The sequence below is a fragment of the Phaenicophaeus curvirostris genome, chromosome 1, assembly GCF_032191515.1.
Source record: "Phaenicophaeus curvirostris isolate KB17595 chromosome 1, BPBGC_Pcur_1.0, whole genome shotgun sequence".
Classification (NCBI taxonomy): domain Eukaryota; kingdom Metazoa; phylum Chordata; class Aves; order Cuculiformes; family Cuculidae; genus Phaenicophaeus; species Phaenicophaeus curvirostris.
The window spans coordinates 13,434,642-13,449,640 of NC_091392.1; the positions used below are offsets into that span (position 1 = coordinate 13,434,642).

General features: G+C 38.5%; 1 protein-coding gene across 2 annotated transcripts in view; it reads right to left on the reverse strand.

The window, feature by feature from the left end:
* Positions 1-14,999, reverse strand: part of RELN (reelin) — a 296,961-nt gene that overhangs the window by 97,420 nt on the left and 184,542 nt on the right. For both annotated transcript variants that reach the window (XM_069881518.1, XM_069881596.1), the window contains exons 12-19: positions 14,403-14,554; positions 11,320-11,432; positions 9,365-9,573; positions 6,216-6,344; positions 4,925-5,034; positions 2,071-2,137; positions 890-1,123; positions 146-307 (exon numbers count right to left, since the gene is read on the reverse strand). In XM_069881518.1, coding sequence (XP_069737619.1) covers positions 146-307; positions 890-1,123; positions 2,071-2,137; positions 4,925-5,034; positions 6,216-6,344; positions 9,365-9,573; positions 11,320-11,432; positions 14,403-14,554 — 1,176 coding nt within the window. The remainder of the gene's footprint in view (positions 1-145; positions 308-889; positions 1,124-2,070; positions 2,138-4,924; positions 5,035-6,215; positions 6,345-9,364; positions 9,574-11,319; positions 11,433-14,402; positions 14,555-14,999) is intronic.

Sequence of the window (14,999 nt, forward strand, 5' to 3'; positions counted from 1 at the left end):
ATTAAGGAAAAATGTTAACTTTCAGTGCAAAGTAGATCTTTACTCCACTCACTCATGTATCATGTGGGCAGATACACTTACTTTCTGCCTTGCACTCCCAGCATTAACTGCATATAGAAAACACTCTTGATATTTATGCATATACCTTGGCTCGTGGTAGCTGAGATAAGAATAGTGTTCCAGTAGCTTCCAGGTAATCCCGTTGTCATAGGAGTAGTGCAGCAGCACTCCTTCTCCGGGCTGGTCGGGTGCTTTGCAGGTACTCAGCACTGACTTGCTGCCGAGGCGTAGTGTGAACTGCAGGAACCTGTATCAGAATCACACAAATATTTATATGGTACCATTTACACATTGTATTTTTTTTGTTTTTCCTAACCAGGTTGTTTTCAGATCTTCTGAATCTAGACAAATTTTTATAAATACCAGTTATGCGGTATGTGTGATTTGTTTTTACTGGCAAATAATGCAATGTGGCATATATAGTTAAAAAATGCCAATCATTACAGCATTTAATTATTTATTAGGCACTGAAGGGGAGGGAGAGATAGTGAATGGATTTAATCAGCTGCCACAAGCTGTCAAATAAACACAATCTTATAAATAATTAATTCACACTTGGCTTTGACATGCAGGTTTGATATTAACATTTCATATTTTCCTTCTGAGCTCTAGAATAACTTCCCTCCAGTCTGTTTTGGCCTCTGTTGGTTACAAAGCAGGAGGAAAAAAAGGCAAGGCTATGAATTCACCATTAAAATACGGAACTAGGAGTTTTTAAAAAACTTTTATTCTTGCTGAAAAAATTGCCTTAATAGTACACAAGGTTGTAGCTGGAAGGGAGGGGGTTCCCCAAATTCTTTGCCTCACATTACTGCTCTCTCTCTCTCACCTGGACTGGGAGCTGTCAAGGAAGGAGGTGATAAGCTGGCGCCTCCCATCCTTGTTGAAGACCAATGCCTTGCCACTGGCCAGGACCCCACAGCCAAAGCTGACCTCGGCCCCCCTGATGGAGTAAAAGTTGTGGTATGAGGAGAGGCGGGAGCTGGTGAAGCTTTCCGAGATGAATACGGGGAAGGTCTGCGATGCCATCTCACATGCTGGCCCTGAAAAACCTGGGTCGCACCTGTGGGTGAAGGAGATCAAACAGCCTAATTAATGACTCATCTTCTCCTGCAGCTGGTTAGCAAGTAACCACAGTGGCTGCAGTGGTTCATGAACTGAAGATGCCTACGAAGTCCCTATCAAATCTAATGACCAAAAGTCTCTTTAATCTCTATTTCAGGCATTGGATAGCCAATGCCTTTCTTTTAGCTAGCACTTACATTTCCCATTAAAAAAAAAATCATAGTTATGAACATCTCCCAACTGACATAAAACGCGCAATACAGAAATGTATTTATTCATTTTCAGAACAAAAATATGGCCAACATAATTTACAGTTGTTCCTATGTAAAATTATTAATTTGCCTTTATCTATAGTGTGTCAGATGTGATTACAAGAAATTGAGTAACAGAACAGTGCCCTGTGGGTCACACTCTTGTTAATACCTAAAAATAGTTACACCAATACTTTGAATGGACTTACCAATTTTGAGTAAGTACTTTTACTTTTTAGTCTGGGAAACTTTTAACAAGCCAGACTTTCAGAAAAAGTAAAAGTGCTGACCTTCTGTCCTTGAGATCTGTTAGGCTATGGGACGCTAAAACTACAAAAACTAGAACTATGATTCTTACCCAGAATGTAATATAAAAGTGATACAGTCCCAAATCACCTCTAAAACCAGCATAAAGCATGCATCACTGACATTTCAGCGTGCTCTGTAGCACATTTTAAGATGAACTGGAAGTTAATCTCTCTCCCAGATGAAAATCACAGAAAAAAAATTAAATATGCTGCTGTTTAAAAAGATTGATCTTTAGCTCTCCAGTGAGCTTTATGCATTCTGGGAGCTATGCTAGTTTTATATTTAGTCAGCTTGAAAAGGAAGGGCTGAAACAAAAATAACTTTCAGATCATCAAGTAAACTATGTGACAGTAATTGAACACAGGTACTGAAGTATAATTCTTACTTGCAGCCATTTCTAGTACACTGTCCACGCCCTGAGCAGAATTTGAGACAAGATGGACCAATATAAACTGCAGAGAAAAGAAATTGGTTAAATGAAATGTTATGTGATAAATAGAATATAACAAATACAAGAAGATATACAGGCATGATCATACATTATTCTATTTATCTTAATCCCACTAGGTGGAAGAGGTCTACAAAAGATAAAATGTGTTTGATTGCATCCTTCCGTAGAACTGAGTAATGGATTTTTGCTTTGTGTCAAGGATAGCCAAGGATAATCTATTATTTAATAAGTAATGTCTATCTGCAGCTTGAGACATTAGTGATATTTTAATTAATGTATATGATTTCTCTAAGACTATGAATGAGCTCAGATGATCTGTTATGCATTGACTGTTTTCTTGCATTCCCTTTTCTTTATCTTATTTTGGAGATTTAATCCAATATATATGTTAGAACATTCCAACAGCAAGCTTGTAAATTTTTAAAATGTATTTCTGCTTCCCTCACGGAAACCCAGATACTGGACTTACTGGAATTAGAATCTGCCCTGATATATCTTAAGTACCTATTAAATATCATCCACTTGCACCGATTCTTTCAAATGGAATAAAACTCCAAAACATATGCACTCAGAAATACTCCAGACTTGTTTCACCCTTTTACTTCATCTTCCTCCAATGACTCCTAATCAACAGTGTTGATATTTTGTGACAAATCTGAAGGATGGAAAGATGAGCAAATCTCAATATGAGCTACATCGCTTTGCAATACTATAGAGAAAAGCATTAATCTGGATATACACCAAATGCGTTAACGCTGCTGGGTGCGGTTCAAAGTGATAACTTTTGGGCAATGTGCTTTCAATACAACGTGATAAACAGGCCTTAACCATGAATAATGTTATCCTTTCTGTTGAAGAATGCCTATTACTTGGAATGTCATCCGAATAGTCACCAATTTGAAATAATCTCTAACAAGCAGTTATTCTATCTCCTAGTTTTATGATGCTGCCTATGATAGTAGTGCGTCAGTACCCCCTGGCAGACGCACTCTAAATCCCTGTTAGCTACTCCCTGTAATTTAACTCCCTGTCAGACTTCAAGTGATTTCTAGGTTTTCTCACTTTTCAGGGTGCAAAAATTCTTCCTGTTTGATTTATTTGTGTCTTTTGAGGTCTTTTGAGGGGGTGGTAAACATAGAAGGGTTAAAGAAGTAATGATGCCATTCAAAATGAAAAAAGCTTTATGGAAATTGGCGGTTTTCCAGTGTTTTCCATCTAAAGGATGGCCAGCTTCCAGATTTCATTTAAAAATTAATTCACATAAGAAGCATTTGTGAAGCTAAAAGTCAGAGTGCTGAATCCTTGAAAATCTTCCTCTTTTCAAGAATCTGAGTGGCTTTTGGAGCAGGCACTTTTTAGGTAGGAGGCTGGTAAAACTTCTTTTGAGATGGTACACACTGGAGTACGCAGGATCCTTTGACGGAATTATATTTTGTTCTAAAAGCAAACGTAGTGCAGATATATGACTTGTCTATTGATTTTCAAAATATTGTTTTGTTGTATAGAATTTGGATCCTTGGATTGATTTCATCTAGCTCTTGATTCTGTGAACATATATAAGCACCTCCAACCCATATGGTTTGTATTTTGTTATGTAGCAACTCATCTTTGCAGATACTCACAGGCATCTTCTTATGTTTATACACGTAAATTTCCCCTTTGTTTTTCTTTATTTTTGATGAATAGCATCATCTCTAAAGATAAGCAATAATATTTTCTCCAGAATGTCAAGAAGATGCTATTTCCCATTAATATGAGTAAGAGATTAATTTTCATTATATTTTGTTAAAAACTTTCATTTGTGGCATTACCTTATCAGCTTCAAGTACTTTCTTCTCAAAAGTAAGCGCTAATCTATTTTAAGGATTTTGCCAAGTGTAGTTATTTAAAATTCCCACACTGCATATCAAACGTTATTGGGAATCACTACAATATTTCACAGGCTACTGTACATTACTGTAAATCTTCAAATTACAAACTTCACACAACTAACAAAACAAATTCTGGATGTAGTTTACTTAGACTCAAATCATTTAAGGCTAATGAGCAAGCTAAAAAATTTGCACCTTCTCATCTTTAGCCCTTTCAATCACGCTTATTTCTGCACTTCATACATTGTATCTATTTTATTCTGTCTTCCTAAACACTTTTTCTGTGCTTTAAAGTAATTCCTTTCAAGATTGGCCTTGTTTGTCCCCTGCACAAAATTTTGTAATTACATGAGTCAATACAGGCTCCTCACTGTTCTTCACATCCATTTAGAGAACAGGTAGGTAAAAAAAAAATTCCTGAAAGAAAAGTAGTTCCCTAAAACAGATGGTACTGTAAGATACTGTAAATAATGTACAGGTTTTTTTCAGTGTAGCAGCATTGCATTATGAGTCTCTGATGTCCAAAAAGGAAAAAACGTCCTAGATGCTGTCACTGTTTCTTAGGCTGACATGGTACTTGTTAATAGTGCAGTGTAATATTTATTTTATGTAATTAGGATTAAGCAGTCAGAAGAAATGCTATATCAGGCCCTTGTCACAAATATATTTTCCTGGAAAGCATTCAATTAAAATGATTAAAAAAAAAAAAAAGAGTAATCTACTAGGCTATTGTCTTTTCAAATGGCAGGATTCCCCTCTAGGTTCAAAATGTGCCTGTTACCAAGTGCACATAAGAAAAGAAGGAATTTAACAAACTGAAAATCCTTTGAAGTGTGATTGTGAAAACATTTTTACTTGGAGCAGCACATAAAAATTTATTCTTCTGATGTAGCATTGTCATAGATAAAAATACTAACTATTATCGATTGCCCACATATTTCCAAGGATTGGTCCTGTTTGCCTCCATCGAATCCTGGTGTCACTTGTTAATGCAGCATTGGGAAGAGGAGTAGTTATTCGGTTCCACCTGAAATACATATAACACAAATGCTAGCAGTTTACACTGATAATCATTAAGTAACTGCATGGTTTGCAGATGTGTTCACTTATACTGGAAGCTTTGTGAGAATTTTTAGTTCTAAAATATGCTTAAATGAAGCAGTGAAGTTACTGCAGTTTTAGAAAATACAAAAAACCAAAGCAAAACAAAAGAACACAGCCCATGGTATTTTCATACAATATATGAATGTTAATTACTACATTATAAAATCCAACCATTTTTAACCCTGCATGAATGCATGAAGTCAGTGAAGACCTCAATCTGCTTCGCTGTAGTGACTTCTCCATCAAAATTAATATCTCCTAAATTGCATACTCAATTAAACCTTCCAATATTACTGAGCACTGTTTGGTCGAAACCCTTGGGAGTAAGGGGAGGGGCACAGAAGTCTTGGCCTGCTGTGGTCTGAGCCGTTATTCTCGTATCATCCCTGGGGTCTACACTTCTACACACACTGGGGTTAATGGTTCCTGTGGTACAGGAATAGGGTGGTCATCAGATCATAGCAATGCTTCATCTATACTTTCTTCTCATAGTCATTCCTGCTGCTCTGAAGCATCTATGTCTGAAGTTGGGATAAAGAAAGATACATATTCATGGGATTTGCGCTATGCAACATGATGTCACAATTCATGTCACAATTCATTTCATGATCAGAACAGTACCGAAGAGACTTAAAAAAGAGAAGGGTTGCTATACTAAAGTGGCAGTAACAATCATCTCCCTCTGCAGAAGTACATATGATGTGCTTCACTGTAACCCAATATTGGGATTCCAGCTGAGTAAAGGTAAGACGTAAGCTGAAGACATAAATAGGACTTTGACCGATGGTTCCTCTATCTAAGAAGAAAACTTGCGTAGCTTTGACAAGGTATAACTTTTCTTCTAATTACCAGCATGCTGTCCACAGTGGTTTTTTTTGTAATTTATCTTTAGCATCAGAAAAATAATATTATACCACAGAAGCAGCCCCATATATTTCAAATTTCATTACTGGGCATCCAGGAAGACCAGAACACTCCTTTCTTGCTGTCCCCAGCTAGTCAAAATGAAAGATGAAATAGAGTTGTGTGTTTTGCTGCTTTCTTCTGTCGCCCATAATTCACTTCTATAATCTTGCATCTCAGCTTTGCAGAGAATACTCTCACCCGCTATAATTTTCAGATGCGTAGACAGTGCTGTGGGGGAGGTGAGGCCCAGCACATATCTCAGGCAAACACTCAGTGTGGAGCAGGGACCAAGAGCGACCATGGTTGGTTGAAAACTCCAAGCTGACGCTGATAATGCAGTGAAAGAAAGATAGGAGAAAGACATCATGAGACTGTGTGGCATAGATAGGAATACAAAAGTACCAACACTGAGAAATCATCAAACTTACTCTTCTTAACATCTGATGCTGAAATAGGAAATAATTTTAGGCAGACTTTGAATTAAAAAAACCCTGAAAACACAACCATGTAACAAATGGTTTGAATGTTTGAAAATCAAAAGGGTAGACTATAGATTGAGGATTGTCTAAATATCCAGTCCTTGTTTGGCTATTACCTAGCTAGTGTTTTTATGCTGCTTCTGTTAAATGAGGTGATGCTACTCATATTTCAGCTGGAAATAGTTTCAAAAATAATGAGGAGAAAACATGGGTTAATCAAAGCTAGAGAGCATCGTGTGAGGACAGGACATGTGTAACTGCCAGCTACTAACCATAACATCTTCAGAAGGTGGTAAAAGACCACTAGTTATTCATACACTGGCTGGCTCCTTCCTTCCATCGCTAACAAATATTAACTTCATTAGGCTCCTCAATCATCTGTCTCCTCCACCTATTGTCCCTAAATTGTGATCAGAAAAGCACTACGGAAGAATGAAAATGGCCAGCCTTGAGTGAGGGCTGCAGAGGGTGGAAGGGACCTGGGGAAGGACAACCTTCAGAGATTCCCCCCATAGCAGACAGAGCCCCAGGGAGCTGTATGACCCTCTGAGCTGCCCAGCCATACTGGTTGTTGAAGGCTTCCTCCTACAGCCTGGAGTGCTCAGTGATGAATTTTGTGACACGCTCATATGTGAAAACTCCAGATTTGCTTGGAAAAAGACTGCTATTCTCTGGTTTCGTAGACTAGTAAACCAAACCATACATTTGTGGATAGCAATGTTAAAGAACTGGAAACGATGAAACCATCCACTAGATCTATGACAACAAGTTATTAAACTTCTTCCAAAAGTTATTGACAAGTTCAATTTTCAAAAAGCTATTACTACAATGTTTTCCTTCCCTGTTTCACTGCATGTTTTGGTTTTGTTTTTGTTTTTTTAAAAACACATTGTTTACGGTCTAGGAGTGTAAGAAAATCCTTAGATGCCTTTCTTACATTCTGAAGACCTTGGAAAAGTAATATAGAAAGTACTTGATTTATTACAGATTTAGTATTTTACTGAACTACTTTAGTAATTTCCTCTGTATAATTAGCTTGTAATATTCTGTTTTATTTTAAGTGATGTCAGTGGAACGTTGTAAAAGTCATGATTCATCACCTTAATACTAAATTACTGGATTATAACTTCTCCTTTTCATTATAATTTGCTGACAATATTACTTTATTGAAATGCACCACCACTGTGATATTGTAAGTCCACGTTAAAACAGTTTATAGAGCTTTTGACTAATTTATTTCAAATTTAATTGTACCGATACTTTGGAGGGTCATATTTACTGCATATATTCAATGTGAGTTTCTCACATTCCCAGTAATGAAAGTATTATGAATAACGCTACAGACCAGGACATACGAAATGCTGCTCTATTTGGGAAATACAAGTAGGCATACTGGGGACCTAGTGCTTCTTTTGCTATGAAGAAGCTCATTTTTGCCTCAGAAATAGTTTCTGCAAAGGAAGAATATTAATCTTTCAAAATAATCTAATCCCCATCAGATAACAAACTGAGACAGAGATTTTACATAATGTGCTTACAGGCCAGCAGTGTTTACAGGGAAAGTTTTCACTTTCCATGTAGAAAAATGCTTTTGCCTTCCCTTTCTATCAACTATAAGTGCAACACCTTGATTTTTGCTGCCCCTTGAATTCTGCTGCCCTGCAGGGCTGCTAGGACTGTCAGTGCTAACGCAGCTCTTCCCAGTCAAAAACAGATGCCATGGGACATGGATGTGAGAGCATTTACAGTCTCTTACTTTAAACTCTTGACTCAGGATAAATATTCTCACATGTACAAGAGGAAAGAGGGACAGTGGACAGTTTTGTTTGGATCTCCTATTCAAAGAATGATGTTAAGAAACTGGAGAGTTGGAGTAGAAGATGACCAAGATGTCTGTAGCCTTGAATACCAAGCTAGGAGGGACTGAGGAAGCAGCTTGTTCATCCTGAGGAGGAGGGGTGAGCTACAGCAGCCTGTAATGATGCAGAGGCCGCTCGCAAGGGAGGCAGGGCCAAACTGTTTTCAGTACCAGCAGGTACAGTAAAAAAGTCAATGGCCATAAAGACATGGTTTCAGAGTTCCATACTGGACATTAGGAAACTCTTCTCTTGAACAGGTCACCCAGAGAGGCAGCACAACATCCGTCCCTATAGATTTTCAAGTCATGGATAGGCAAAGCCGTGGCTGGCCTGACCTATGCTTGTAACAATCCCAGCTGCAGCAGGAGGTTTCACTAGATAACCTGTGAAGGTGCCTTCCAACCAACACTTCTATGAGTCTACAAAATATGGATCAGCAAATTATTCCCTTCTTTCCCTTTCTCTCTCCCTTAACTCCATGGAAAAAAAATCACATTGAATGTCCAGATGAAATGGAACCAGAAAAAGAGTTCTGTGGTCAGTTGACAGACAGCGAGGTCCTTATACTGATGGTCATTATGAAGAGGATCATTTATCACCAGTCTTATGAGAATTAGATATGCTTCTGCCATCAATAACCTCTGGGAGGCCAGCAGGGCAGGTTTCTGCCACTGCCTAAAGGCACTTTTCCCCCTACACAGTATTAGGAGGTAAATCTGATATTTGTTAGAAACTAAAGCAAAAATTGCTCTGAAATCATGAACGTAGTTCAGAATAATGGACTAAGAAAAGCAAGTTTTTACATGGAAAGCTATTTAGTAGACTTATTGCATGTAAGATATATAAATCTGGGCCTTTGGAGATCAGGAGAAACATGAGGTTTTGAGCAGCTTATATTTGTCATTAATTGGCTCAATTTTTCTGAGAAAAAAAGGACAAATAGTCATATAGACGTTATAAACCAAAATGTACTACAAAGCTCTCAAAAGAGAGATCTCGCTGGTTGTACCTGTTACCAGGCTGATAAGTTCCACAACCCAAATTGATGGAAAACTGGATCATGTGAGTCACTGTGGAAGGGAGCACTGGAAGGATGTGGAAATAATCCACAGCCCAGACATTCCTGTTGTGGCCTTGGTGACTCTTCTGCTTGAGGCAGAACTTTGTTGCAGGAGTCTGCAGGTCCGGACTAATGACAACAGAAACCAAAGATGGAACCTTTGAAAGAGATTAAATTAGGCTTAAATAAAACAAATAACATTAATAAAGATCACAAAGAACTATTTAAAATAAAAACATTTCAAATATGCTGAAACAAACATGTGCTTTTATCTCTCCTTGCTTCATTTCTTTAAACTTTTTTAGCCTTTTTCCACAGAAGATCCCAAATAAAAAGATTTTATATTCTGTGCATAGCTATTAACTCTCTGGATACCAGTGCTGCTTGTCACCTTAGCGGGATCAGACTGTTTCATTGTAAAGACACTGTAGTAACGACTGTACCTTCTATGTTCTGAAAATCACTAGTTTATTTTCTAGTGTTCAGCTGGTAATGGAAGATGATGTTTGTCCTGGAGCCTTTCAGCTCGCAGAAGCAAACACAGGCTAATCGCATGTCTAGTCTGAATACATGAGAATGGAGTAACAGTGTGAGATCATCAGCATAGGTATAGAGAATATTATGTTGTTGTAATAAATGAAAACACTGCTTCACGAAGGTTAGCCTTTGTCCTAATACAATGTAATTAGACCTTTATTATCCTTGAAAGAGGATGTCAGCTTTAAAACTGTTTGTTTTAAAAAAACCTCCACAATGAATTTGATGTAATTTCAGATCCTATCTCTCCCCAAGTTCCCCAATTAATTTTTTATTATTTAAAACTTAGAGTTTCCTTAGTTTTAAAAAAGTTCTACCCTGTCGTTCACACAGAAGCAGGCGGGGAGGGAAGCCACACACAATGAAACAATGCAGGTGACTCAACCAAATTCAGACCAAACCCTACTGTAAACATTTGTTCTCTGAATGCTAGAGTTACAGTGAAAATGCACCCAGACTTCTGCTTGAAATCAGCTGTATCTTTACCACCAAATTTCCTACACACTGTACAGTCATACAGCATTTCAACGTCTAGTGCATCCGTGTGTGCATGTATTACATATCAATTATTACTGTCTTTTCTACAGCAGTACACTGAGGGCTCCTCAGGGCTGGATTATGCAGCGTAGATGTGGGCAAAGTGCTTCCTTGTCCTAGACAGGAAGGATCCTGACAGCAAGATTGAGGTCCTTATTGTCCTGCCCAAGGGCAGAAAATGTGGCTGGAATGAAGCTGCTCTACTGGCAGAGGAGAAGCTGCCTGTGGACACTGCTATCAACCACTCTCTATGGCTAAGTTCATGCCCACATCACCGCAGACCCCCCTAGAGGGAATACAATTGTATTTAAAATGGAAATAAAATGTGTAAAATGTGAAATTTCCTGCACCAGGTGCAGGAAAGACATCCAGGCATTTCCGAGACACTCTCTCCGCCACCACTGACCCACCACAACTGACCCTGTAAGAAAATAGCAGGAGCTTGAATGGAGACAGGAGTAATTACTTGTGAGGAGGCATTATCATCAAAGTTTTCAGCCAACAGCTGAAAATTTTTGCTTGTTGCCCATTTGCCTGTTATCCTTACACCAGCCAACACTACAGTCCTGCTCTGGGTGGAGTAATCAGCGATTACTTCAGAACTATGAATGGAAGGTGTCCTTGCCCATGGCAGTAGTGGAACTAGATGATCTCTATGGTCCCTTCCAAAACGAATCATACTGTGATTCTAAGGGGATTTGTGCATGATTTATGTGCTTGAGGTCATGTTTGATTCCTCCTGTGGAATTCAACATACAACATTGTTGTGATGGCTTGAAAATAGATTAATCTATCCATCCCATCCACCCACTTTGTTTAAGATGATTTACCTTGTAAGCAGCATAGGTTAGAGTGTCAAGAGGTATATGTTCCCTCCTGCCTTCAATCTTGGCATAAAGTATGACATCATTTTCATGGGATTCCCCAGAATCACAAGCTCCCCCTGAGCAACACACATTTGAAGGAGAAAAAAAAATAATTGAAGCCATTGTTATTAGAAAGTGGAATCATATTACACAGACATAATAATGAAAATAATTACAACCAGATGCTATTTAATTTAGAATATGAAACAAAAGAATACAAGCCCTAAGGGCACAGTGTGTAGGAACTATTTCATCAGATACATCATACCAGGGAACAAGGGGATTGACAAATAAGAAAACCTCAAGTAACTCTCTTAATCAGCTTATCAAAACAATTTTAATAGGAAATGCTGAGCCCAAAGCAATATTCTATCTGTATGCTTTAAACCCTATTTACATAGAAATGCCCTGCTGTTTGAGTTCTCATCAGTAAACTGTTATTTAGTACTCACACTCTGTGCAGCCCCACACATAGTATGTCAGGACCTTAATTACTCATGAGACAATTTGGCAGCTAGGAAGTTGTCCTTACTAGGAAATGAAGGAGGCTACTGGGTACATTTTTTTTGGTTGTGCTGCTGCTTCTATCTTCACCATGTCCTAAAAGGGATGGATGGAATCTCTTGTACCACATATAATGTGTGATGTGGTTGCCTCACTAGAATGGGACAGCAACTGATATACCTTCATATCGGTAGAACCCTAAATACCTTCTCTGGAAAAGCAGATGTATTGGCAAATTTGAGCATTAAGCTCTACATTATAGTTACTAGATGGAATTCAACACATTAGTTTGGTGTTCTGGAATAAAGCTTTTAAAACAAAGTATCAGTAATTGAAAAAAGGAAATACCTTTTCCTTGTACAGTATGGGTACTGCAGGTATTAAGAAAAAAACAAAACCCCCCAAAAAATCCACAGAAAAAAAACAGGATGAGAAAGCCTCTTTGAGAAGTCTATAAAGTAGAAAGGTTACATATATGAAACACTTCCTCTGCTTTTTTTTCACTACAGATGGCCAGTTCTTGAACAGAATAAGCAAAGCAGCCCTGACAGCGAGATAAGATGTGCATCTTTGATGTGTATTATATTGTAATAAGGAAGTTCCATGTGTCCTTTCAAACCCTCTATTCTCCTGAACGTTTGAATGTTGAACTATTATTTCATTAAGTTACAAGTACGCACAGATTACATTTTTCAAGCAATATCCCACTACCCTCTGTGCCTGCATGTGCTGACAAATTCTCCCCTAAGTTCAGAAGGTTGACCAAATTTCTTTCCTGTTTCTCATGCAGGTGTTGCAATGCCTGGAAGAACTGGGAAAATAGCATCCTCCTTTTTCCGGTGCTTTAGTGGTAATTCATGCAACACAGAGGAGGTGTGAGACAATTTAGGACAACAACATGAGGTCTTCCATTTATTAAATAAAAGGTGTTTTTCCTTGTTGATTCAGAAGGTTGCTTGTGAAGGTCACAAGTTTAGCCTCTGCTTCCTCCTTTATTATTCTGTTTTCTATACTTCTAAGCAAAAATCCTCACCTCCTCTAAGCATGGTGTTGAGAGAATAACCTCATGCAATTTCCTTTATGTGCAAAATAAAATTTCTGGAAAAACACTGTGACATACTGAATGATAACCACGATGTTCACAGGGATTTTGGCCTGTTACAACACAGAACTAATGCAGTTGCACTGACAACAACAGTGAAGAGGGGAAGTGGCAGAGCAGTTTTGTTCCTGGCTGCATTCTTAGCCCTGGCTAAGAGGTTGCACTGAGGTTGCACTTTGTCCTAGCAGGGAAGGTCCACAGATGACGTTAACATCACATCAGTGCTTTTCACTAGGGATGCCACATGTAAGCTATACCTCATCAAAAACTGTAGCACACTACAGCACCAGCACACTCTGTGAATCTCATCCCAGGCCAATACATTAGCAGAGGGAAATGTTTATCAACGTGGTAAGGCCTTTTGAGCAGAAAATACTCTGTGAGTTCAACCGAGTACGACTGTCCCACCTCCATGCTACTCATACTATCCTTGGGTGCAACTCTGTTGACTCTGATTAACACCAGGGTCTACATGGATATGACTGTGGGAGGATATGACAGGTACCTACAAATCCCCTATGATGTGGTAAGGATGACAAAGATGTGACTGTCTCTTCTAATAACAGAGTAAGGGGTATTGAGTGAAATTAGAAGATAAAAGACAAGAAAGTGCTTCTTTACAAGGAGAATTATTAAACTATGCAGCTGTTGCAGGATCTTGTGGGCGTACTGGGCAGGTTCAGTTGATTAATCACAGACACTGTGGAGGGGCCTGCCTCACCTACCTGCTACTCCAGCAGGCTGTGACTCTTCCTCAATTCCTGGTTTATAAACACCTCAAATGGCAACAACAACCTATGCTTGTGTAACAAATCCTGCCTGAGGACTGAACAAGAGTTTATCGACACCTATGTGTGCGCCAGGTGCCAGGTGCTTAAGCTTTGTATCAAGGAGATCCAACCCATGCACTCAGGGAAGTCCAGGGAGCTGCTCCACTGGTTTAGCAAAGTTATCTCGTGGTGAGCTGATGTTTTTTTCCAGCAACTGTACCAACTACATCTCTAACTATAATGGATGTTTAGACACTGACCATAAATGACACAACTTCATGTAGCTTCTACATTAAATGGGTTTAACCTGGAGCTAAATGTTTACAGCAACCCAAAACACTGAAAAGACTGCATAAATCCATGGAACAAATGCTACTAAATCCAGAATGCCCTGTCTGGTTCAGAAAGATTTTCATCTCCACATCAGGTCCATCTCTGAGAATATTTTTGGGGCATCTATATATAAGTTCACCATGTTCGTATATCTCTGTGGGTATCCAGAGAGCTCAGCGCTCAGTTTAACAGCGGTCAGTCTTACATACTCGTGGGCATTACAGTCACGAAACAGAGCTTTCCTCTTCTGAGAGGTGTTTAATATAGTTCTGTGCACACTGCGCAATTTAAATCTCACATGCTCCACACATTGTATTACATTAGGAATATATACTCACCCATACTGAAATAAAATCTTAAGTTCCCATAACCTGTAGTGTCCATGTATGGAGTGCATATTTTTCTTTCTCCGTCTCTGACAAATACCATAGCTGAGCCAGATTCCAGTGTCCCGCATTCAGTGCCAATGACGGCTCCAAGTATGTCCCACCTGGAGAAGTTAACAGTGGGCAGAGTGTCCAGAGGAACATTAATGATAAACTCATAGAAAACATGTTCTGTGAGTTCATTTCTACACACAAAAGCTGCTGCAGCTACTCTTACAGAGGACAACAAAATGCAGTGCTTCAAATATGATTCCTACGACATCACTTCCATATTCAATAATAGTTTTGAAACCCAGTTGACTCAAATAAAGCAAAGTAATTGTAAATATTTTAAATAAATTGGCAGAAAAGCATTAATTACTAAAAAAAAGAGGTTTTTTAATGAATGCTATTACCAAATATTCAGTGTTGTGTTGTTCTATCATCTTTATTATTTTTCTGGCATAAAAAATGTTTAAAATAAAATTGCTTTGTTTCATTTTGTATAATCCAAGGTTTATAGAGCAGCCAAACTTGAAAAAGCACATGCCTACCATATCTGCCATACAG